Below are 24,418 nucleotides of genomic sequence, written 5' to 3'. Positions count from 1 at the left end.
GACCAGCCTCTGCACACCTACCTTCTAAAAAGTAGTAGGCCTAGGTATGGTTTAAAGTTGCCCCTATGAAATAGTAGGGATATAATTAGTTTTAATCCACCCATCCATCCGTTTAATTTACTCAAGCAACATTTGTTTGACATCATTCGAAGACCATATTAGGTCAAAATTAAATTTCTCTATCCGGCATAGGCCTATCTATTTTAATGAACTGTCCCTCCTGATACAACAAAAATGAATTTATTTAGTATGAGACTTAAATAAACTTGCGAGCTTGGTTATATCCCCTGATATTTTATCGCTGTTTACACCAGCGCATCCTTTCTCATGGGAACAAATATGCGTTGTAATAGAAAGGATGCATCACAAGATAAGCAAAGGACATTCCTACACAAGACAGGCAGCGTGGATATCAAGGGAATTCATTTCTTTCTCTTTTTTTTTTACTAAAAAGAGGAAGTCAGTTCAACATTGTCATGGGAGTTATTGTATTATCTCTCTTGTTGAATTCTCTAGGGCTGCAAAAGTCAGCAAACCGGCACTAGCCTACCCTGCCCCCATGACTCCTGGTTGGCATTGGGCAGGAAACATGACTATATGAATATGTGTTGTGGTCCCGCTTTGCATAGGTCATTAAAGGGCCACATTCAAACAAAGCCTGCATCTAAAATCTCCTTCTATGCGAATCTCACTCTCACCAACCCTCAACGTTTCATTGAAGGTTTTGTTGCTAACTTCTAGGCAAAGATACGCTGCACCACATGTGTCAAATATGCAGTAAGTAATATGCAGTTTGTAATGTTTGATATTGTATTATTTAATATTATCAATATTTTTTATATCATCCCAGATTCCAGCTTGTTTTTGCAGTATGCAGAACATTCGTCATTGCATAATCACGATGTAATATTATCTCTTTAGAAGGGTTCACTTCATGACATGGTTGGTGGTTCATGAATTAAGGCTGTAGGTCAGAGGTCATTTAAACAACAGCCATAATGGTTAGACTTAACTGGCTACACACAGACACAAACACACAAATGGGTATGTTTATCATCTGTATACACCCCTTTAAACTGTAAACACTAATAGGCCTATACACAATTGTTATGATTGTTTTCAATGTGAGATTGTCAATGATTTATGATATTTAACCAAGTCACAGCACTAGGGAGATATGCATTGTGTTGATCCACTCAAGCAGACCGTATTTCAAGGCATAACTCCAGCGTTCAATTACAACGAATATCAACTGTTTCCCGAATACAGGAGGAAAAACAAATGACTGTTAGGAACCAGGTTTCTAAATGTTTATTTGATATTTTTACTACAACACATCGGTTCACAGATATTACAGCATTCTAACGGCCGTAGATATATATATATACAGAAATATGCATGATGTACATACTCATGACAACCCTACAGTTCAAGCTTACGCAAATAAATGAAGAGGTACACATTCAGGAGCCGCGGAAAAAAATGAGCGTGTGTACCTTTTAGTTTTCACAATATAACACGGCAGCACACAAGCTATACTTACAGGATTAGCAATATTTACTACATCATAAGATGTCCAAAATCAGACCGTGGATAGATACGGGTGATGCTATATAGTACACACTTTGCCCACAAAGGTTAATTACGCCGGAGATATGAAGTCACTCTCGACGGATAAAGGGGGGGTGGACGGGGGTTGGGTTGGGTAAGTACTCTGACCAGGAGCTAGCTGAGGATTACAATAAATCACGTCTGGCTGTGTAAAACAATGACATAGCTCTTCTATGTATAGTTGTACCGTTGCTCTTTTTGCTCTGAAAAACATCACGAGTATCAATTATGCAACTGACAATACAAACCACAGACACCGCAAGGAAGCGTGCCCCACCGCGATCCTGATTGGTTGGCCCTGAGACGAGAAAAACGCCGGCAAACGGCAACATGGACTACATTGACTGACTCTCAAGTGCTGTCACAGTTTTACCAGTAGTAAAAAATACTTTTACTATAATAATGAATTAATTTGTTCTCATATATCCTTTACCTTTATACATGTTGTACCCGATTTCCCCAAGCTGGTTACTTGATTGTATCATTTGTATGGTTTGGGCCACCTTTGAATGTGGAACAGAAACGCTTTCAGTAGAGGTGTCATTTTAGAAACCCGATGCGACTTGGCTGAGCGGCATGTTTCTACTGCTGAGGTGTATTTCTATCCCCCCGTTTATTCAGAAAGTGGCGCAATCCATGGAATATAGCTGTGGACATACAGTGTACATTTGCATACAGGTACTCAACTCTCGTCCAATGAGACAGCCCCAAAGCTGACCCAACACAATTCTTAGCTGGGGGCCCTCTATCCTGATTGGTTGGTCAGGATTCTAAAAGAGGAATCAAAGCAGTTACGTGTGCAGGCAGTATGGAAGTCTCTCAATGGCTTATGATGCTTTGACACCTTAAGGAAATGTATGCTTTATGCTTGTTTGGTGGTAATAGATTCAAGCATGCATTTAAGTGTACAATAAATACAATTCATTACAATTTAAAACTTCAGGGGTCTCACTTTTCTATCGAGATAATCAGAGAACACACAATTACAAGGGTTATTGTCTTGACGGTATGGGCCTATAAGTCAATTATCTCATCATATTTCCTCATTGGTTAGAAGCCAGGTAGGCGGAGAAAGTTGCATATGATTAAGTGCCAGAAAAGTTGCGCCCAATCACGGGTATCCCAGCTAAGAAACTTTTAAAAACCAATGACGTTCTACCTCAACGGATGGCCTCGCTGTTCGTCCCAGACTCACTACAATCTAAAATGTGTAGTGTGTAGTAATCATGTGAAAAGATAATGCTTAAGCTTGTTACCTGAAGCCCTAGAGTTAGTAGTTACACATACATCAGTAGTACACAAACACTATTTGTTAATGAGAAAGTAACGGTTGGTAAGGATTGGTAAAACGTGGAGCGACTCGCAGACAGGGAACGACAGCATGGTGGGTGTTTCCGTGGACAATATTACCTAACACGTACAGTAGCTTTATTCCTCGAACTCTTTGCATTGTCGATACTTCTATGCTTTACCCCCAATTCCAAACTACAGGGCATATCTAGTTTTTTTCCTACGTGGTCTGTCTAAATTAACCTTTTTTCTCTATAGGTTTATCAACCATTCTTTTCTATAAACTATAGATGCAGAAGCTCACAGAAAAAAGGACAGGAATGGACCTGACTTCTATGCAGTACAGCATGTGAAATCAGATCCAATCGCTGTCTTCTAACTAGCTAACTGATCAAGCTAACTAGCTAAAATATCTAGCCTACTAAGCTCTATCTCCTGACAGCATCATGGCGCGTGTGTTTAGTAATTGGGAAGGTCTATCAGTTGTCTCTCTGTCTGCCATCATCTTATCCATTTGTAGCACTTGCGCTGAAGTCTGCAGTCTGGTTACATGCAAAGGTTTTTTTTATTCTAAGCTAACCCGCTATAAGCTACATACATGCAGAGATTGACGGAACACAGTCGTACTCTAGGTACCAAACATCCTTACGATGCCCCAATGCTTCCTCACAGGTTGCCTTTGAGACTGGGGTGACTGTACCTTCACAGAAACAGTTACTGGTCAAAAACCCCTACCCGAGTATATACTATATATAATATATAGCTATTATTTACATGGTGTTTCTACTTTCTAATTAACCTTTGCAAGTTGGCCTAGCGATCAAACTCTGTTTCAGTTCAGTAGAGTCAGGGAAAGTGCCTGTAAATTTTGGTTTGGTAAAAGAATAACATTCAACCATTTGATCTATGGTTTCCGGTTCATTCGATTTTGTTGCGATTGTGATGGTGAAGTTCTCTTGGAAAACAAACTATTTCGACAAGATGACTGAACTGAAGCAGAGTCGAAGCTGGCTGAACTCAGGACCTGATTACAGGAGTCTGTGTGTGTGTGTGTGTGTGTGTGTGTGTGTGTGTGTGTGTGTGTGTGTGTGTGTGTGTGTGTGTGTGTGTGTGTGTGTGTGTGTGTGTGTGTGTGTGTGTGTGTGTGTGTGTGTGTGTGTGAGAGAAAGACAAGTCACCTTCGGGCTGTGTAAGTGTGGGCTATAGGGGGGCTGACAACAAGGGATAGAGGGCTTCATCGTCGTCATCATCATCAACATCAAAATAAGAGTTTTTGGGGATGTGGGAGAGAGAGGCTGCATGCAGACTGGGTGATGGGATCCATGGACAGGAACAGTGATTGGTCATCTAGAAGGAAAGAAAGTGGAGTGAATTACAGATCACATGAAACAGCATGTCCTTTATTGTAAATCTAATTTATTATGCAACCATTTTTTTGGACTTACAACAAACATGTGAAATATACTTTATATATATTGAAGCTATGTGTGTGTTTGTGCGTGCAATTGTGCATGCATGTCTGCATGCAAGCATACATGCGTGCGTGCGCGTGCGTGTGTGCGACTCACCATAGGATTAACTTGCGGCGGTCTCCTGCTGAATGATGTAGTGTCTGTTTGGGTCCTCGGCCTCAATGCCACAGTGCACATCACTCCTGGTGACAAACACACTCACTCGTTACGCTCTCACCAATACATGATTGACACACACACTCACTCATTCTGCTCTCACCAGCCACTGATTGACATAAATACACAAACGTCAAGTTTTGAGGGATAAATTACTCCACCTGACTCAGGGAGTAATATATTCAGAATTCAGCCTAAATGACTCAATATAGTTTTTTCAACTGATTTCCCTTCCCTTATTACCAATAGATGGATAGATTAGTTTAGAAAACCACTAAACAGCCTACTCTTTGAATGCATATAATAGTTTTACAACAGTGAAGTACATTCAAATGAAGTAGCTTAGATTCCACTGAACCAAGTTCACTCACCTGTTATCATTGATGTCTCTCGTGTCGCTGGTGGCACTTTTTTTACCTGTTTGGTAACAAGCATATATTTAGTACTTCATTCAAGCAATTGTTAGTATTTAATAAATAAAGATCAAGATCAATACCAAAAAGTGAAGGGTTTGGGTGTGTGTGGATCCATGCATGCATGTCAAATCAATGCACAAATCTTATAATGCATGTATATCTATGTGTAAACATGTTTGAGTGTGCAAACAGGTATGTTTGTATGGACGTGCATATATGTATATAGTTGTCTGTGTATGCGTGTATTTATGTCCTATACATCTGAATGTATGTATGCACACACAAGGATATCTATTTATATGGTGTGCATGTGTGCATTCGTGCGTGCATTGGCATATGTGTGTGTTTGCATACGTGTGCATGTAAGTGTGCGGGCTGATGCGTGTGTGTACATGTGCCTGTAAGTGTGTGTGTGTGTTTGTGTGTGTGTATTTGTGACTGTGTGTGGGACTGTGTGTGTGTGTGTGTGTGTGTGTGTGTGTGTGTGTGTGTGTGTGTGTGTGTGTGTGTGTGTGTGTGTGTGTGTGTGTGTGTGTGTGTGTGTGTGTGTGTGTGTGTGCGTGCGTGCGTGTGTGTGTGTGTGTGCGTGAGTGTTTGACTGCGTGTGTGTGCATGTGTGTGTATGTAGTATATGTGCGTGTATGTAGTACATGTGCATGTGCGTGTGTGTGTGTGTGTGTGTGTTTGAGTGAGTGAGTGAGTGAGTGAGTGAGTGAGTGAGTGAGTGAGTGAGTGAGTGAGTGAGTGAGTGAGTGAGTGAGTGAGTGAGTGAGTGAGTGAGTGAGTGAGTGAGTGAGTGAGTGAGTGAGTGAGTGAGTGAGTGAGTGTGTGTGTGTGTGTGTGTGAATGTGTAACTGCGTGTGTTTGTATGTGTTTGCGCGTGTGTGTGTGCATGTGTGACTCTGCTCACCGTTGTCTATGTTGAGGGGGAAGGACTCTAGGATGTCTGTGGGCTTGCTGGTCGCTCTGTAGCCCAGTGCTGTGGAAACTCTGGGGGAGAACACACACACATGGGACACCGCAACACAAGAAGTCACCGAGGCAGCAAGGCACAGACTGCACATTCCACCATGTAAAAATACGGCCCCAGAATAAATACACGATGTGCGGATTTTAAAAGAAAACCCAGAAATAGATCCATTTTCCTCAAGTCATGACCGGGGTTAAACGCCTGGGTGAACTCAGTTTTGGGGGTTTTCTCGGTTTTTAAACATATGTTGTCCGTTTCATACCATGTCATTTGGGTTTAGCAGATATATGTTCTCACAACTTCACGGGTTGTGTTCTTTTTTGTGGGGGGTGGGGCTTTTTTGTGTGTCCCCTCAGTGTCTGTGGGAACGGGGTCTTTGATGGTCTGTGTTTGTATGTACCCCAGTACAAGGGTAAAAATGTATATGCTTGTATGTATATTAACACTGTATTTCAAACGCATGAATAGAAATTGGCTGAATTTCTATTCATGCTGAATTTCTATTCATATTTTTTCTACAGGTAATACTGTACACAACGTTCCCTGACACCCCAGACACATTATAGGTGTACTAGCGTTCAGGTAATACATCACATTCCCAGACACACCACACACACTATAGGTGTAATAGTGTTCAAGTGACACTCCTCAACCCAGGAGAACCAAACGGTATTATGATCAGAAGACCCTGGCTTGCACCCAGACTCACGCGTTGCTCTGGACGGAGTTGGGGTTGGAGGCGATGGTGACGGCGGCCGCCTTCTGGGACAGGGCGCTCTGGAAGAGGGCGTTGCTGTAGGCGTTGCCGTAATCGTTAGCGCGCACGTACGTGTAGAAGGGGTTGGTGGGCGAGCAGGTGGGAAGCTGCTTCGGCCGGACCGGCTTCGCTGTAGAGAGAGAGAGAACGCAGGAAGAGACGTCAGGAGAGGTTGGAGGAACGCGTTCAGGCCTACGAAATGATTCACACTGCATTGGATGGAACACTACCGCTGCTTTTTCAGTGAGTCCAAGTCAGAGTTTTTCAATCGAATAATCTTGATATATATCTATATTCTCTGATTATTTATTACACTATTGAATCATTCTTTATGTGGTCATGTTCCTTCCTTGTGAAAGGTGCTATAGGCAAGATGTAAGGGCTGTCACTTGAGTGTAACTTGTTGGAAACACCACAGCCATTTGTCAGCAGTTTGAGGTCGACTGCTCCTGCCTCTGTATGAGACCATTTAGATTTTAAACCACCCCTGGCTCATTCCCCACCAATCAGGGTATCTCTTCCAGGATTGATTCTGGCAATCCATTTTGGCTGTCAATCAAAGTTGTCTGAAATGCGTTCGTCGCGAGGAGGGTGCAGTACCGATCTGTGCAGCATGGGGGCGCCTGAGGGCGTTCTTGGCCCGCATGGCATCCTTGATGCGGTCCACCTCCTTCTGGTAGCGGCGGCGGTCGACCATGGCGCCCTCCTTGGCGTCCCTCAGTGCTGTCTCCAGGGCCTTAACTCTCTCAGCAGTAGACCGAAGACGCTTCTCCAGTTTTGGAAGCTCACAACGCAGATCTGCATTGTCACGTACCAGCTGGGGTAGAGGGGGAGGGAAGAGGTGTGTGTGTGTGTGTGTGTGTGTGTGTGTGTGTGTGTGTGTGTGTGTGTGTGTGTGTGTGTGTGTGTGTGTGTGTGTGTGTGTGTGTGTGTGTGTGTGTGTGTGTGTGTGTGTGTGTGTGTGTGTGTGTGTGTTTGAGTTTGAAGAATGTGAAGCGAAGCGATTAAAAGGATACATTTTAAAATACATTTAAATCATCTTTTAAATCATTCACCTTATCCTTGCCTCAATATAAATAACTGTTTAAGAAAATACATTTAAATAATGAAATGATCAACATGACAGTGGTCGATCATACCTGTTTGTGAACTTTTGTAAGTTGGTCCAGGTTATTTTCAAGAAAGGAAATCTTCTGCTTCTGGGTGCAAGACCCCCCACTATCATCCGGTTCCATTTCGGAACTCTGGTAGAGCAAAAACCGTTGGAGAAAACAGTTGGCGAACAGAAATAGTAAATAAATAGAAAGGACAAAGATTATAGTATGGAACATACTCTTTTAACCCGCGACGTCAAATCCTGTACAAACAGCTTGCGTAGGTTGTGAAGGGTCTGGAGTTCGCGGGCCTGAAGGAAAGAGAGAGAGAGAGAGAGAGAGAGAGAGAGAGAGAGAGAGAGAGAGAGAGAGAGAGAGAGAGAGAGAGAGAGAGAGAGAGAGAGAGAGAAAAAAACATTTTTAGAAACAAGGCTCAATTGGGATCAAGTTGAATGTGAAAGTGTAGTAAATGAAACATCTAACTCACGACAGTCTCCTCCAGACCCTTCAAGTCTTGTTTGGTTTGCTCATGACGCTCATGCAGGAATCTGACCGGAACAGGAAAAAACGCCAAAACAGTTACAAAAATAGTTACACAGTAAATGCAATTTCTTGCACAATCTCAACAAAGATGTTGGCTGTGAACACTCACGAGAGCTCTTCCAGCCGCTCGCTCTTGGTGTTGTCCTGGCACTTCAGACGCTCAAAGTCAGAGCGGATCTGGGCCAGCTCGATCTCCATCTTGGAGTTACGACTGGGAACCCAACCGAAAGATTAACCAATGGTTGTTGAAGACGATAATGTTGCAAATCTTCACATGTATTCAACACTACCATTAGTATTAATCCATTATTTCTGAACATTACAAATAATTATATTGTAAGTATCGCACACGTTCAATTAATAGAGTAAAGAAAAAGGTTAATGTTTACTGCTCGGGAGTGCGACATATTTAAATTATATCGGGGCATGTGTCAGTCAACTCCTGGGTTCGAGTTTGAACAAGACCACAACTTGACAACAATGTCAGTAATGTGAACACGTGTCAGTATCACTGAAGGCGTTAGTGCAGTACTGACTCAGTGAGCTCGTCGATGATCCTCTGCTTCTCGTTGATCTCATCCCGCAGGCGGGCCAGCTGCTTGTGGTGGACCCCGCGATGAGAGTCCCCCTGCTGGCGGGGAGGCTTCTGTTCAGTAGAGACCACAGAGACTGGCGTCTTTCCAAAGAAACAAATGGTATCGATAAACCACTAACACTCCCAATCACTACCACTAGTTCATAAGAATACTTCAAAAATGTAATACAGGAGTAAAACATTTTAGCGTTAACACTTTAGAAAGATCTATTTCAGCTAAATATTGGTCCAATATGGTGACAATCCTATACCATTAGTGACTAAACAGAAAGACTTGTATGGTGTGGTATGTGAAAGTCCTTCAGCTAGCCATAATGAGGCTAACACATAGCATCAGACATCATTTCCTGTGGAGCTGGAGCTTCAGCCTCAGGGTAGAGGAGATCTCCCACTCACCTTGACGTTACCCTCCTCTGTCTCGCCCTTCTCTCCCTCCTTCTCCTCCGCCATTGAGTTATCTGGACACACAGAGAGCTAAGCATTAAAGACAGCTCTGAGAGTACGTGTGTTTGTGTGTTCATTATATCTGTGTGGGTGTGTGTGTTTGTGTGTGTGAGTGCAGCTGTGTGTTTGTATGTGTATGTACAGTATATGTATGTGTGTGTGTATACAGTGTGTATGTGTATGTGCACGCGTGTGTGTGACTGTGCGTGTGTATACAGTGTGTGTGTGGGTGTGTGTGCGCGTGCATGCATGTATGTGAGTGTTGCTGCGTTTTTGTGTGTGTGTATATACAGTATATGTATGTGTGTGTGTACCCTGGTCCTGCAGCTTGGCCAGCTCCTCGCTCAGGGAGTCGTGGCTCTCCTCCAGCAGCCTCTTCTTCTGCTCCACGCTCTGCATGTACTCCGTCAGGGAGCGGATCTTAGCCTCATGCTACACACACACAGAAACACACACACACACACATGGACAGACACGCACACACACACACATGGACAGACACGCACACACACACACACATGGATAGACGCACACACACACACACACACACACACACACACACACACACACACACACACACACACACACACACACACACACACACACACACACACACACACACACACACACACACACACACACACACCAGAAGGTCAACCTTCTGTCATTATAGAGATCAAGACTTTCAGCATGAATTAAATTCTCTCCTGTAGTCATTTGGGCAGAAAATCAATATTATCCATTCAGACCTGCATCTACAATTGTCACTTTGATTATTTCCATTCTCAACCAGACCCGACCCTTTCAGCCACTTATCCATCCATCCCTCAATCCAACCCATCCCATCCTACATCCTTTCACCAGAAAACCCAAATTGTTAATACATGCATCCATTCATCCGTTCACACTCCATCTACCCACCCACCACCCATCTGCCGGCCCGCCCACCGTCCATCCATCCATCCATCCATCCACCTACCCACCCAGCCCCCACCACCACCCATCCACCCACCCACCCATCCACCGTCCACCCACCACCACCACCCATCACCCATCTGCCCGCCCCAGGCTGCCTCTGACCTGGGAGATGAGCAGCTGGCAGGAGGACAGCTCGCGGCCCGTCTCCTCCATCTTGCGGTGGCACTCCAGCTGCATGTTCTCCAGCTGCCGGCACCGCTTCACCATGCCCTTCACCTCCGACTTGATCTTGCTGATGTACAGCCGGGCCACGGTGAACTCCTCCTCGATGGCCCCGCTGATCTCCACCGGCTGAGAGACCAGCAGAGGATCAGGTAGAAGGGGAAGAGAGTTGGGGGGGGGGGGGGGAGAAGGGGGAGGGAGAGAGAGGGAGAATATTTGGTTGTTGTTGAAGATGTTGTGGATTTCGAATCTCAACTTAGCTCGGATCCTTTGTTGTTTAGTGTGATCTGAACGCACCAGTTTGATCTCCCCATTGCCCACGATGGCGCTGAACTCGCTCAGGTCCCTCATGAGGCCGTTCAGGACGTCGGCGATGCGCTTTCTCTGCTGACCGCTCACTTCCTGCATGTGGGATAGCTCCGCCTCCAGCTCCATCAGGTTGGCCTACCCCAGAGCAGACAGAGGAGATAGGTCATAGGTCATAGGGAAAACATGGAGGAGTTCAAATAACACAGGAATGTTACTACACAGTTACACAGGAACATATTTTGGCGATGTATCCTGGTAGCGAGCATGGTAGCTAAGCGGGATGTCATGTGATCAAGTGCCGATAATGATCGGATACAAAGCAAAGGAGCCCACATCTAGATCTGTTATGATCTAGATGTGTGTTTTCTTTCTTTGCCTTTTTCGTAGTTTATCTTAAAATAGCAATCAATCAATATCAATATGACATGGTTCACTTCATAGTTTTACCGCATAAGGGTATCAAAAGGAAGACATTGGCCTATTCTGTCCTTAGACCATACTCTTCTCAATTTCCAAAAACAAATCACACATCTAATCAGAAAATGTATATTAACCAAATGAACCAACGACCCAACGGCACCCATAAACGCCCCCCCCCCCCCCCAAGACGCACCATCTTCTGGGCAAGTTGTTCGGCCAGCAGCTGGTTCTGCAGGCCCTTCTCCTCCACCTCCTGGCTCTTCTGGTCATAGTTGACGGCCAGCTCCTCAAGGGCCAGCAGCACCTCCTTCACCTCCGCCTTGGCGCAGTCGCTCTCCATCTGAAGCCGGCCCAGCTCCATCTGCACCTTGTCCCCATCGCCACGGGAGGAGGCCAGCAGCTGAGGAGGGAGGGGGAGAGAGAGAGAGAGAGAGAGAGAGAGAGAGAGAGAGAGAGAGAGAGAGAGAGAGAGAGAGAGAGAGAGAGAGAGAGAGAGAGAGAGAGAGAGAGAGAGAGAGAGAGAGAGAGAGAGAGAGAGAGGAGGATTAAGATGTTTTTTCACAAAAGAAGGCTGTCTATTATACATTGGACACACTAAATACATTGGACAGATGGGAGAGCATTGATATAAACAAACAACATCAATCTTTAAACAAATTGATGTTGCCGGCTGCAGTAGTATCATAAATGTGAAGTGTGAGGGTTAGCTTCAAGACAAGGCCCTCTACTGACAAGATGGTTTATAATCAGAACAGGTGCATTCTGGTTTAAGCCTTTGTGTGTGTGCGTGTGCGTGTGTGTGTGTGTGTGTGTGTCTGTCCTACCTCATCCTGGTCCATCATCTGTTCCTTGAGTTTCTCCACCAACTGGCACTGAAGGTTGATCTCGTCATCCTGTAGACAAACGGCTCATGAGTTTGTGTGGCACAGTTTCATTCATAACAGCAGTATGTTTGCTAAATTGATTGGTTCATCCACTGTGTGTTTGTGTGTTTGTCTGTGTGTGTGTGTGTGTGTGTGTGTGTGTGTGTGTGTGGTGCGCGTCTGTGTCTGTTTGTGTGCTATTTGTATTGTTTGATAAATGGAAAAAGAGAGTGAATAGACAGCGGCCTCTAGTGGCAGCGCCCATCCACTCATCGTACATCTGAGGCCTTGTTCACACGAGTGTTTTAAATCTCTCTTTCGAATCGGATTTGAAAGCTGTTGTGCGCTTTCTTTACATACAGAGATGATGCCTCCGTCTAAACAGGTGGGAACGGTTCAGGTTTGTGAGGGTTTATATAGACCTTGTCGTCCAGCTGCTTGTACAGCTTGCGGATCTCCTCCTCGTACTTCTGCCGCTCCTCCTCTGAGATGCGCACCACGATGGAGGATGTGTCGTTGTCCAGGATGGCCGTGGGCGTGGTGCGCTCCTCCACTGCCTCCAGACGGGTCACCACGTCCGCTGTGGTGCGCTCCGTCTCGGGCACGTTCTCCCCTAGAGAGAGAGAGGGGGAGGGGGAGAGGGGGAGAGAGGGAGAGGGGGAGAGAGGGAGAGGGGGAGAGGCGGGGAGGGAGAGAGGGGGGGACAGGGAGGAGAGAGAGAGAGGGGGAGAGAGAGGGAGGGGGAGAGGGGGAAAGGGGGGGAGAGGGGGAGAGAGAAAGAGGGGCAGAGAGAGGGGGAAGAGAGAGAGAGGCAGAGGGCGAGAGAGAGAGAGAGAGAGAGAGAGAGAGAGAGAGAGAGAGGCAGAGGGCGAGAGAGAGAGAGAGAGAGAGAGAGAGAGAGAGAGAGAGAGAGAGAGAGAGAGACAGAGAGAGAGAGAGAGAGAGAGAGAGAGAGAGAGAGAGAGACAGAGAGAGAGGGCGAGAGAGAGAGAGAGAGAGAGAGAGAGAGAGAGAGAGAGAGAGAGAGAGAGAGAGAGAGGGGGAGAATTTGGCTGCTGTTGTTGCTGTTGTTGCCAATAAAGCACGAGAATGAAAATATTCAAGTCCTCTTTTTTACACAATAAATTAAAACGAATGAAAATGATCGCCTCAACCTAACATGGACACCTAACTAACCCTTCCTTGATATCTGATGTAAGAAAAATTGCCAAAGAGCCTTTTTTGGGTCCTACTTATTCTGGAAAAGCCAGATACTGTTTTCTAGTATGTTGAATTAACATGTTGAATTAATACCACATTATTTCCTAGTAATAATAATAAGAAAATATATCAACAATATGGAATTAACAAAATTGACAGCTATTCCTGCTTGTAGCAAGTAAGTTAGTAAAAGTTTCTTGACATCGGAAGTAAAAAATAAACAGCCAATGGCGCCATCTATACAACGGTGGCGATAATGGAGTACTGTAGCTCACCGTTCCTCCAGCGGTTGAGTTCAGCCTCCAGCCTCTGGAGAGTCTCCTTCATGGTCTTGTTCTTCTCCTTCTCCTTCTCGTACTTCCGCTTCCACTGCTCCGCCGTCAGCTCAAGGTTGATGGAGGCCGTGTTCCTGATGGTCTTGGCACTGTGGAGAGGAAGATGGAGAAGAGATAATGACAAGGTTATCGACATTTTACATTTAGCATGTGTTTTTTGCAAAAGCAATACATTATGTGATTGACCTTAAAGGTAGACCATGATGAGGGAGTGAATCTAAATAGAATAATGCAGCCGGTCTCACATTCACAAGTGTGGACAACTCTAGAAACAGGGTCACCTGGATTTTCGATATAAAAAGGACCAAATATCATTACAATGAAGAATATCTAATCAGGGTTAGTTAGGTGTTAGGGTGAGGTAATCCTTTTTACTTTGCTAGGGATAGGATTAGGGTTAGGGTTAGGGGGTTAAGGTTTCCACATGACTTGACGGCGCGCTATGTTTAGGAATCCTGACCGAGATCTGGCGTTAAAGCACAATGTATTCTGTTATGAAGCAGAGTGTGTGCGTGTGTGCGTGTGACGTGCGTGCGTGCAGGTGTGTGTGCAGACTATGCATACCGTTGGCCGAACATCAGGGTGGACTTGGTCTCGGCGTCGTTGTAGGAGGACGGGGAGCAGCAGATGAACATGGTGGTCCTGCAGTTCCCGCCCAGAGAGTCCTGCAGGATGCGGGTCATCTTGCTGTCCCGGTACGGCACATGGGTTTTCTACAGAGGACAGGGTTCACAGTCAGACCAGTTAGGACAGGTTATGAATGTAGGATGTGCGTGGTTGGAGGACACTAGCTTACTGCTAACCGGCGACAGAAGGACCTTGGATAGGTGAGCTTGTGGTGATGGAACGAGTCCATGTTTGGAAAGTCAAAAGTGCGGGGATGTTGCTGCTCCACTTGTTTGTGCTAATTCCCAAAACCGAGATGGCTGACGCAAAACTGCACAGAGGGGACTTTTAGTTTCTAATTTGGGATGTTTCACCTTGAGAAGAGCCCCAATAGAGTGATTCTGCTGGAGACAGGCTATAGACAGAATAAAGGAGATGCCAGTAAGCAGATATTTAGCAGTAGTAGTAGTAATACTACTAGTAGTAGTGGTGGTGGTTTTAGAAAAAGATGAAAGACAACATTCATCAAAGGAAGTAATAAGACATTTTGGTTTAGGCTTTTTATGTGTGACTTGGCAAACTTTGCAATTCTGCAATTTCTCATAAGATGTTTAATGCAGCACATTTCAGTTAGGGAAATATAGTACATCAAACACACGTGCAAGCGCATGCACGTGCGCACCCACTGAATATGACCTTTACTGTCAGCATGCAACGCTGAGTCTTTAAAAGGTGACTGATTAAAGCCCTCCACCTCAATAATCTTCAAATTTTAGAATTGGCTGACATTTTGGCAGTGGTGTGGGTGTCTGTTGAGCTGGCAGTTGGGAGGACAGACTGGCTCCAGGACATTTGCGAGTGAGGCGTTATATTAACAGGAAAGACTGCAACGTGTGATGAATTATAAAAATGACTGCGTCTGTCAATAATATAGAGAAAAGCCTAAAAAGATAAACATTCATGACGAATAAAATACATTTGTGTAGACGTTTCGGTGCTGAATCATGAATGTATATTGTATATATAGTTCCAATTTAATGCAGTATATTTGATCAATGTAAAAGTGCAGAGAATTGAACAATGGTTCAGTGGTGGAAGTATATAGCTTTCAAGAGCTAAACTGGCACCTCATCACAAAGACAAAGCATTAGGGATCAGGGGATTGGAAATGATGGATAAGATTAGGATTACAGAATGCCCAGGGTTTGAATATGTGCCAGTTAGGAGCCATGATAGAAGCATTCTTTTTTAATGTATTATTATGTAAGGGTATATTTCTAGCAAATAATTTAAATAATGGAGAACTGTGAACTGTGTGTGTGTGTGTGTGTGTGTGTGTGTGTGTGTGTGTGTGTGTGTGTGTGTGTGTGTGTGTGTGTGTGTGTGTGTGTGTGTGTGTGTGTGTGTGTGTGTGTGTGTGTGTGTGTGTGTGTGTGTGTGTGTGTGTGTCTACTAGATACTGTATGCTCTACTTGGTAATACTGATCTAAGATTTCACTTCATACTCTGTGTGGAGAACCCCCAAAGGAGCCAACAGAACTATAACATGTGAAATGAACAGGTCAGCTCTTCACAATGTTCAGGAGCATTCCAGAGCGTTCCAGAGTGTTCCTCACCGTTCCCTCGGCCAGGGCGGAGATGACGTTCCCCAGCGCAGATAGAGACTTGTTGATGTTCTTGGCCTCGTCCAGCACCGCTCCTGCTGCCCCCGTCTTACTGACCTACATCACCAGAGAGAGAGAGAGAGAGAGAGAGAGAGAGAGAGAGAGAGAGAGAGAGAGAGAGAGAGAGAGAGAGAGAGAGAGAGAGAGAGAGAGAGAGAGAGAGAGAGAGAGAGAGAGAGAGAGAGAGTGAAAAAGCAGGCACTATAGTCTTTCTATATCAAAATATAAGTTGATTTCCCAAGACAAATATAAAACCTCCCTGGAATGGACACATGGAGAAATGTCCACAACTGGTATATAATATAACATCTATAAAGTATATCGTCCTCTCTCGGATACGACAAACAGAAAAGGTGGGATCCATCAAAAATCTGGCCTGTTTTATAGCGCAACACAATTGTAACCCTCCTACCCATTTCTCCCCCTAGGCCGTTCAGCCCTTCTACCCAGTCCTCTCCCTCCCCCTGTGTTGTAAGGCAGGATAGTGGCTGTGATGAGCAGCATCACTAGCAGTAGAATGAGCAGCAGCACTAGTGTCTGAGGTTTACCTTCTCGCTGCCAGCCAGATCCACCAGGTAGAGCTTCCCACACAGCTTCTGCTCCGTCTCCACGTGCTCCTGCTTGATGCTGATCAGGAAGATGCTGTGGCTCCTGGAGCTGTGCTCGTTCATGTCTGCACCGCAACAATACGGTTTAACAGGGTTTCAAGAGGGTACTCACTGTTTAACCACACGTATGTTTGTATGTTTTTTTTTATTTTCTAATGACGGACTCCTTTGGAAATTGAGCAGAGTGATTGTGACAGAAACTATTTCCGCCGAGGGGAATAAAGTCTTTTGAATTTAAAGATGAAATTGATAACAATTCATATTTGAATCATATATGAACCAGTATGTGAAAACAATAGTGTAGCAACAATATCCATGCCACGCTCCACCAATGCTGCTTTTACTGGGCTCCTCTGAATCCAGGACACAGTGTAGTGATGTTAAAAGCAGTTTATTGCAGAGGTTGAGCATATTGACACAGAGCAGGAGGTACAGCATGCTGCCATGCTGGGGGATCTCCCTGAGTGTGTGTCTGAGTGTGGTGATGGTGCGGGTGGTTTAACCTGTGCCCATCGATGGCTCAACGTGCAACAGCTGAGCCCCACCCAGCCCCAGCATCCAATCAGTCAGACTCGGGCCGGGTGGGGCTAAAATGTTTCATTACTTAGTTCCTTGATCAGCGGAAATCATACGATTTTATCTACTAACACTAGCCCTACGTTATCTAATCACACACCGCCACACCCACAGCGCACCGTCAAAGCAGCCCAGGCCCACTGAACACAAACCTCCATCAAACTGCTCTGCCTCCTTAAGAAGGCACTCTGTGAGACAGGAGATTCAGGTTACTGTGCCACTGTCTGTCTGCGTTCGATACCTGCAGAGCAGCCCTAATGGCCATTAGCCTGCTAACTGCAGTGAGTCAGCAGACAGACTGACGGATAGAGGCGTCAGCCATTCTCCGCTTGCAAGCGGACCCAGGAAGGCACTTAACTCTATCCACATAAGATGCTGCTAACTCCTCTGCTCTTAGCGCTAGGCTCAGGTGAAGAATACGTAGGAATCCCTGGTTTGAATGAGGGTGATAACAGCCCTTCACCATGCTGTGAAACGCTCATCGTACAAGGTCTGCATGTCTGAAAAATGCAATTTCATTACAACGATTGTCTGGAATGGCTGTTATCAAAAACAATGCAGCACAAAATCCCTTCAGTGGCTCCTCTATTACACAAATACATTTCACAACCCCTTTTATGACCATACAATCAAGCCCCAATACTCTCGGGTGTTTCTCTCTGGTTATTTATTTAACTCTGTACGACTTTGGTGCGGAAACCAAGTCCACCAGGGATGTTTTAACTGCAGCCTCATCGTTTCCCATCACACATCGCTGGCACCAGCCTTCACCTGCAGTTTTCTAGGGCTGGAGCCATTAGTCAAGCGGAACAGCGTTGCATCCCTGGAGGATGACTCACCACCACCAGTCTACCAGTCTACCCTCAGCACTGGAGATGCAGGCACTGCTCTAGCAAACATAATCCCCTCACAGAATGTTCTGGAAACTCAACCCAAGTCCTGCTTTAAGATGGGTTTCAAATATCATGTTTTTCGTGTTTCTTGTTTTTGTATTATATATCACTGTGACTTAATCGCCTGTATTAAGTAGAAATTGCCATGGTTTATGTATGCATACATAAGAAAAGCTGAACATTTTCAATATCTTTATGTTATTTTGCCCAGGGCATCACATGTCGTCGTTTTTAATTCGGGCTTTTGATGTCAACATGATGTACATCACTGCCTTGCTTCAGTGCCCTCGATAAAAACGCAAGAAGCATGGGGGTGTTAGATACGGTGATGGTTATATAACCAAAAGGCTATAATAGGCAACATGTAGACTAGCAGCTACGTCACGTTACACGTCACTGACTCCAGAATACTAACGGGGGGAAGCTCATAGGGAAAGTAGCCTTTTTGGTTCGCTAGAATTAATGTTCCAATTATACACCGACTTTTACATTGGTAATGTACAGTATTCTTACCAGTATACACCTGAATACTGGCTCAATCTGCTTAAGCATTGATCACAGACAACTTAAGTCACCTGTTTCTCAGCATTGAAATCACTGCTACAGCCCTGGTAGACTGCATGTTAAAAGGAGCCCTGCCATATTAGCAATACATGCTAGCTCACTGAGCAAAGCTTTAACAATTCTATTTTCTCTCATAACAATAAAACAGAAGGCCTCAAAACAAGCTCCCACCAGAGGAATGTTTGTTGTGCTTTTAGTCACATTTGGTAACTTAAAAAAAAAATATATATATATATATATATATATATATAAGTGTTATATATATATTTATATATTTAAATAAGAAGGGGTCACACTTACTGGTCACAGCCACATGGCGATTGGATTTTCCCTCATCAATCACATCCATGACCTCATCAGGGCTGGACACAAATCGCTCAGTGCATCCCTATAGGGGGGAGAGGAGGAGAGGAGAGGAGAGGGGAGAGAGAGAGCCAGATATGCAAAAAATAGCAGTTTAATACACCATGTATACATATAACCATGAGCAAAACTATTATATTCTCCAACATACCTTGACGAAGGGGACCCTATTCTTATCCTCATGCACAGCGAGGTTGGTCTTCGTCACTGTTAAATAAATAAGAGATCCAAAGATTACTCCACTTTGTAGTGAGCATTAATACCTAAAAAAAATGTGATTGCTTTTTTCTACATGTTTGGAACACAAATCACAGATATTTATCATTTGTGGTTTGTGAAAGACACCAAAGTGTGACAAGCACTTACCATCCAGGAGATCACGGATCTTATCCATGTAGATTTCAAAGTAAGAGACCTGTGGAAAAATATATAATAAATACATTTACTACTATTACTATTATTCATGATATTAAGAATGTTGAATCATGGAAACAGGCCAGCAACATTGTGGAGCAAAATAGAGACAAATTGAGCATTGAGCAATGGAAATAAAAAAAGAATACAAAAGAAAACTCTAGAATCGATTAACATCAGATCAAACGACGACAGAAACGCAGAGCATTATTTGAGGTCACCTTGATGTGGAACTCCAGGTTCTCGTCCATGGCGAAGATATGGTTGAAGATATCTTCGGCGATGCGAGGGATGATACCCATCTGATGAGGGTCATGCAGTTTACCCTGGGGAGGAAATATCAAATTAGTCATAAGCAGCTATAGAAGAAGATATGTGCTAGGGTTAGCTGCTAGCTGCTAGTCATATAACTGGACAGCGGCCAAAATGGTGGCCTGGACCAAATCTAGCCTGAGCAAATATCCTCATGTGGTCGGTATACAAGGTAGTTGAAAGCTTTTGGGGACAAAGCTGGTTTTAGAGGCTAATTAACATATTGCCAATGGTATAAAGCCTACCCCCAAGGTTGTGGGGGACACCGCTGGTTTAATAACCAAATTAACATATTTTGGGCCGGGACCAAAGCTAAGCGCTACTGAATATCCTCATCTGATTGGATGAAGCGGCAGTTGAAAACCTTTTTGGGACACAGCTGGTTTCAGGAGCTAATTAGCATATTGTCAGCAACACAAGGAGACCGCTCACCTCCATGGTGTGGGTCTTCCCGGAGGCGGTTTGCCCATAAGCAAAGATAGTGCCATTGTATCCACCGAGCACATCTGGGGAAATCAAAAGCACATCGTCCAATCACACAACAGGTCATAGCATAAAGGGCCTATCAGGTTTCCTGGGAGGCGGGATGACACACAGGGTGTAACTGGAAGTCACAGCCAGAGGGGGTGACCTCATCACACCCACCGCCGATGTATACTGTATCAACAATAAACTGCAGCTTCATACTGCATCCCATAAAAGTACATAATCAAGTATTTCAAGTAACATCATAATTAGTAATATCATATTTAGTCATTTTATGTTTAGTCGTGTAATATAATATAGTATACAACATCCTCATTATTGGTTTTTAATTATTATTACATTATGTTCATCTTTGCTGTACTAAACTGTATATAAATGTGTAGTTCTGTAGGACGCTTGCCTTTGACGATCTGCTTGGCACAGGTGTTGTACACCTGCTCCTGGGTGGTGTTGGTGGGGAACACCCGATCGAAGGCGTAGGACTTGCCCTGGACAGGGGACCATGAGAGAACATGGTTACTACACCCTGACACGACAACACACGACAAGGCCCTTCACAAGACTCAAGGACGTGACGCCCCCGGCTGCACAGGGACTCTGTCATGGCGGAACCAATAAAGAACGGCTATGAAGGAGACGTTGGCACCTTGATTAAAAAAGGAATAGCCTTACACAGGAGATTTAAACCAATATACTTTGATATGTTTAAATGCTTTATTATTGTTATGCATGATAATAATTCATTATGCATTATTATTGCAGGTCATACAAAGCACTTCTTTGCAACATATTTTTCCTAATATATTTAACTTGTTAACTTTATTTATTGTTAAATTATAAGAAGAAACTAGAACGATGCAATGTATAAAATTAGCATTTCCAAATGATGCTCATGCAGTCCGTAGTCCGGGGCATTTGACATCATCACCACACAGTCATCTGAACTACAGGAAATGATGTCATCCCAGAGGTCCTATCAGTGATGCACATCTACACTTATTCCTCCTCTATTTGCACGTGCGCCTTCAACCCAAAGACAAAGCACCGAAATACTGTTTGCCATTAGACTGTGCTTATTTTTCCACAAACAACCACAATTCAATGTATATACAGTATTCCCCATTGTGTGCGCCATAGCATCCCGCAATAGTGGTATTCCACAGAACGTGACATCAGCAGTGAGCTCGGGAAATGGCCATCTCATCGTCAGCCCTGAGGCCCTTTGGTACTGCATTTTCTATATCGAGTAACACAAGAGACCTGACACGGCAACACTCTATACAGAGCTAAATGCAATGAAGGGGCTTGCTGGCTTCTTCATCATTAGCTAAGAGCTAATAGCACTAATCTGTAAGGAGCCACAACAGAGGGCCTAGCAGGAGGGTATCAATCATGTGGGCGGAAGTTCTATCAAATCGGATAAGGCCCTCCATCTTGGTACTCCGTCCCTGAGCACATTTCCAAAAATAACCCATCCCAAGCAGTTGTTATCGTGCTCATTATTGTGGTGAAAAATTCCCAAGATGGCGGCCTGAAGTATGCAGGGAATCATGCGAAACTCTGCTATATTGTGAAAGTGAAAGAAGACAGGAGAAATGATGTTGGACAGTGCATGGGTATACTGTACTATGCATACTGCATCCTAAACCATGATATGAACTCCTGCTCGTTGAATATGAAGAGCTATTCTAAAGAGACATGTTAAAAAGAAGAAAGATATAGATTTGATTATGCAGTATAAAAATATCCACTGCAAAGGGCAATGCGGCCATGCGGCTGCGGCTACGCAGGAGCAAATCATGATGCCTTTCCACGGTACTCCCAAGGATGAGTCGTCAATACATTTTGAACAGACCCTACAAGAAAACCCAACAACAACCCAATTTACTGTGTCATGTATAACGAGCACAAGTGATCAATGCTTTCAGCAGATTGAGTCAGTGAGAGTCTCCCCCCTCCCCCCCCCCCCCCGTCCGACCCGTCCAACCTCTTCTCTCACCCTGCCGACCCCCACAGGGTCCGACACCATGGGGAAGACAATGAGGAAGGAGAAGGGTGGGAGAGCGAGAGAGAGCAAGAGAGAGAAAGAGAGAGAGAAGAGAGCCAGAGAGAGAGAGAGAGAGAGAGAGAGAGAGAGAGAGAGAGAGAGAGAGAGAGAGAGAGAGAGAGAGGGAGAGAGAGAGAGAGAGAGAGAGAGAGAGAGAGAGAGAGAGAGAGAGAGAGAGAGAGAGAGCAAGAGAGAGAAAGAGAGAGAGAAGAGAGCCAGAGAGAGAGAGAGAGAGAGAGAGAGAGAGAGAGAGAGCATAATAAAGGACAAAACATTAAAATATATTGCTGTAAAAAGTGCACAAGAGAGTGAGATGGTCAGAGTGTCAAGGATAGAAAGAAGAAAAAGAAAGAAAGAAGGAACAAACAAAGACATTTATATCAAAGATAGAAAGATTGATGGAAGGAGAGGAATAAAGAGGACCAATGAAGAAAGAAAGAAAGAAAGAAAGAAAGAAAGAAAGAAAGAAAGAAAGAAAGAAAGAAAGAAAGAAAGAAAGAAAGAAAGAAAGAAAGAAAGAAAGAAAGAACGGACAGAGTAAATAGACATACAGGAGGGGGCTTTGGGGGAGGAACAGGCCAGTATGTGATGAGGAGCTGGATCCTTATTGATCTTCTCTCTGTAAGCAATTAGAAGGATCTGCTTTCTGGCTGCAGTGTTTATCAGATGAGCAGCTGACGTGTGGTGTGTGTATGTAAGGTCAGAACACACGCTGTCGCAAATCACTGGAGGACTTCTCTGAATAATGAATGACGAGCCAACGACCTAGTCTTAATCAAATAGCAAATTGAAGGATCTGCACATCTTTGCATAAAACCACCATTTAGAGGATGTTTGTTTGTGGTTTAAACCCATAACTGCGTTCGAAAAAGTGAATTTCTTAAACATTGAAAGCAGGGCTGGTAGAACACATGAGCTGGTAGAATGTAAACATAGTAAAAAAAAAAATTGCATTGTCTTTGAACAATGGTTACAAGACCCTACAAAAGCCTTTCAAATTCTAAATGCAACTCACATGACTAAAAATATCTAAATGAAATATGTCAGCAATGAAATGTAGACAGTAGCTAGGGATATCATTTCATCTGAAGACATTGTCCGAATCACATATTCAAGTGGTACAGGATCTGTAGCTTATTTGAATCCAGTACTAGAACAACAATTAAAAACAGGCTAATATGCCCATGGTGAGTACACGGGCAAACAGTTCCCCATACTGCTGACATTAGCCATAAGATAGCATGACATCTTGTCAACCGTGATGTGGATCTAACAAAGGTATTCATGTGTTTATAAAAGCCACAGCTGTTTAGCATGTATTTTTGAATGACACGTTAATCCAGTGTTGATCAAAATTGGGAAAATAAAAAGCATCAATAAGACATTAACCCATCCTTTTTTATCTCAGGACCATAGCCCCCAGACAACTGACACAAGGCCAAACGTGCGCATTACACATTTCAGCATTATTATGACTAAGCATCAGTACATCTGGTTGGACTACACTGAACAATCTTGACCATTTAATCGAATAAACTCACAGAGATGGTGGTGGTGGTGGTGGTGGTAGGGGTGGGGAGTCATACGAGAAACAGACATCCCATGATAATTTATTGATGAGGGCCTGGCTCGGAAAAACAAAGCCTGTCTTACCCCAACGCTGACGGTGTCGTCTGCTAGGAAGTTGGGGATGAACTGGTCTCCACGCATGATCTCCGATTGATTCAGAGGGCGAAAGCGACACAGCACTTTGATGTTGCACTCGGTCACAGCTTCAGCCATTGCGCAAATTCAGTTGGGCGAGACGATGTATTGCGTGAAGCACTACCGCACTATACAGGGCAGGCCCGGGCGGAGGAAGGAGTGACGAGGGCTGCGGGACGGAGCTTTAGAATAAAAGGACTATCAAATACGACAGCTGTGCACGGATAACATCTAGACACGCGTGTTGCGTGGGTTTCACAGCATGGTTGGAGGGTCAATACGAGGTAGGGCGGTACGGATCTTCTTGTCGCAGAAAGGTGGACACGGACGTGATAAGACGTCGAAACGTAGGATAAAAATCACAACAGGATTCCCTACATAATGGAAATAACAGATGTTAGGGAATTGTTCAATAGCTTCTTTCCGACAATCTCGTTTGATATCGGTCTCTTATCTTTCCGACGATGCCCGGTCGCAGAGAGGTTGTTCTGGTCCTGCCGGCTGAAGGTGAGATGCTGCCGTGATGTGTCTTCTGCATCTGCTTTCCCCTCCTTGCTACAAACCAA

At 44.3% G+C, this 24,418-nt stretch overlaps 1 protein-coding gene across 5 annotated transcripts; it reads right to left on the bottom strand.

Moving 5' to 3' along the window:
• Positions 1 to 1,294: 1,294 nt before the first annotated feature.
• LOC115541787 (kinesin heavy chain) lies at positions 1,295 to 24,418 on the bottom strand. Of its 5 annotated transcripts, none has more exons than XM_030353637.1 (29): positions 23,802 to 24,418; positions 20,502 to 20,589; positions 20,048 to 20,121; positions 19,525 to 19,629; positions 19,256 to 19,304; positions 19,041 to 19,096; positions 18,827 to 18,914; positions 16,434 to 16,558; positions 15,838 to 15,942; positions 14,180 to 14,328; positions 13,556 to 13,704; positions 12,503 to 12,693; positions 12,042 to 12,110; positions 11,411 to 11,617; positions 10,786 to 10,932; positions 10,429 to 10,617; positions 9,663 to 9,780; positions 9,301 to 9,362; positions 8,846 to 8,985; positions 8,419 to 8,520; positions 8,254 to 8,314; positions 8,006 to 8,077; positions 7,812 to 7,916; positions 7,273 to 7,489; positions 6,625 to 6,802; positions 5,856 to 5,935; positions 4,901 to 4,946; positions 4,470 to 4,552; positions 1,295 to 4,248 (listed from the first exon to the last, which is right to left on the bottom strand). In XM_030353637.1, exons 1-28 carry the CDS (start codon positions 23,928 to 23,930, stop codon positions 4,477 to 4,479), a joined length of 3,177 nt encoding a protein of 1,058 aa, XP_030209497.1. In that variant the 5' UTR covers positions 23,931 to 24,418; the 3' UTR covers positions 1,295 to 4,248; positions 4,470 to 4,476. The 5 variants fall into 5 exon arrangements, with proteins under 5 accessions (XP_030209497.1, XP_030209490.1, XP_030209505.1 ...); XM_030353630.1 differs by having other exon boundaries at positions 4,470 to 4,555; positions 23,802 to 24,417; XM_030353645.1 differs by having other exon boundaries at positions 4,470 to 4,555; positions 8,846 to 8,955; positions 23,802 to 24,416.

Source organism: Gadus morhua, chromosome 1 (genome assembly GCF_902167405.1).
Source record: "Gadus morhua chromosome 1, gadMor3.0, whole genome shotgun sequence".
NCBI classification, from domain to species: Eukaryota; Metazoa; Chordata; class Actinopteri; order Gadiformes; family Gadidae; genus Gadus; species Gadus morhua.
The sequence above is the reverse complement of the archived record's forward strand: the minus strand, read 5'-3'. Positions and strand labels throughout refer to the sequence as shown.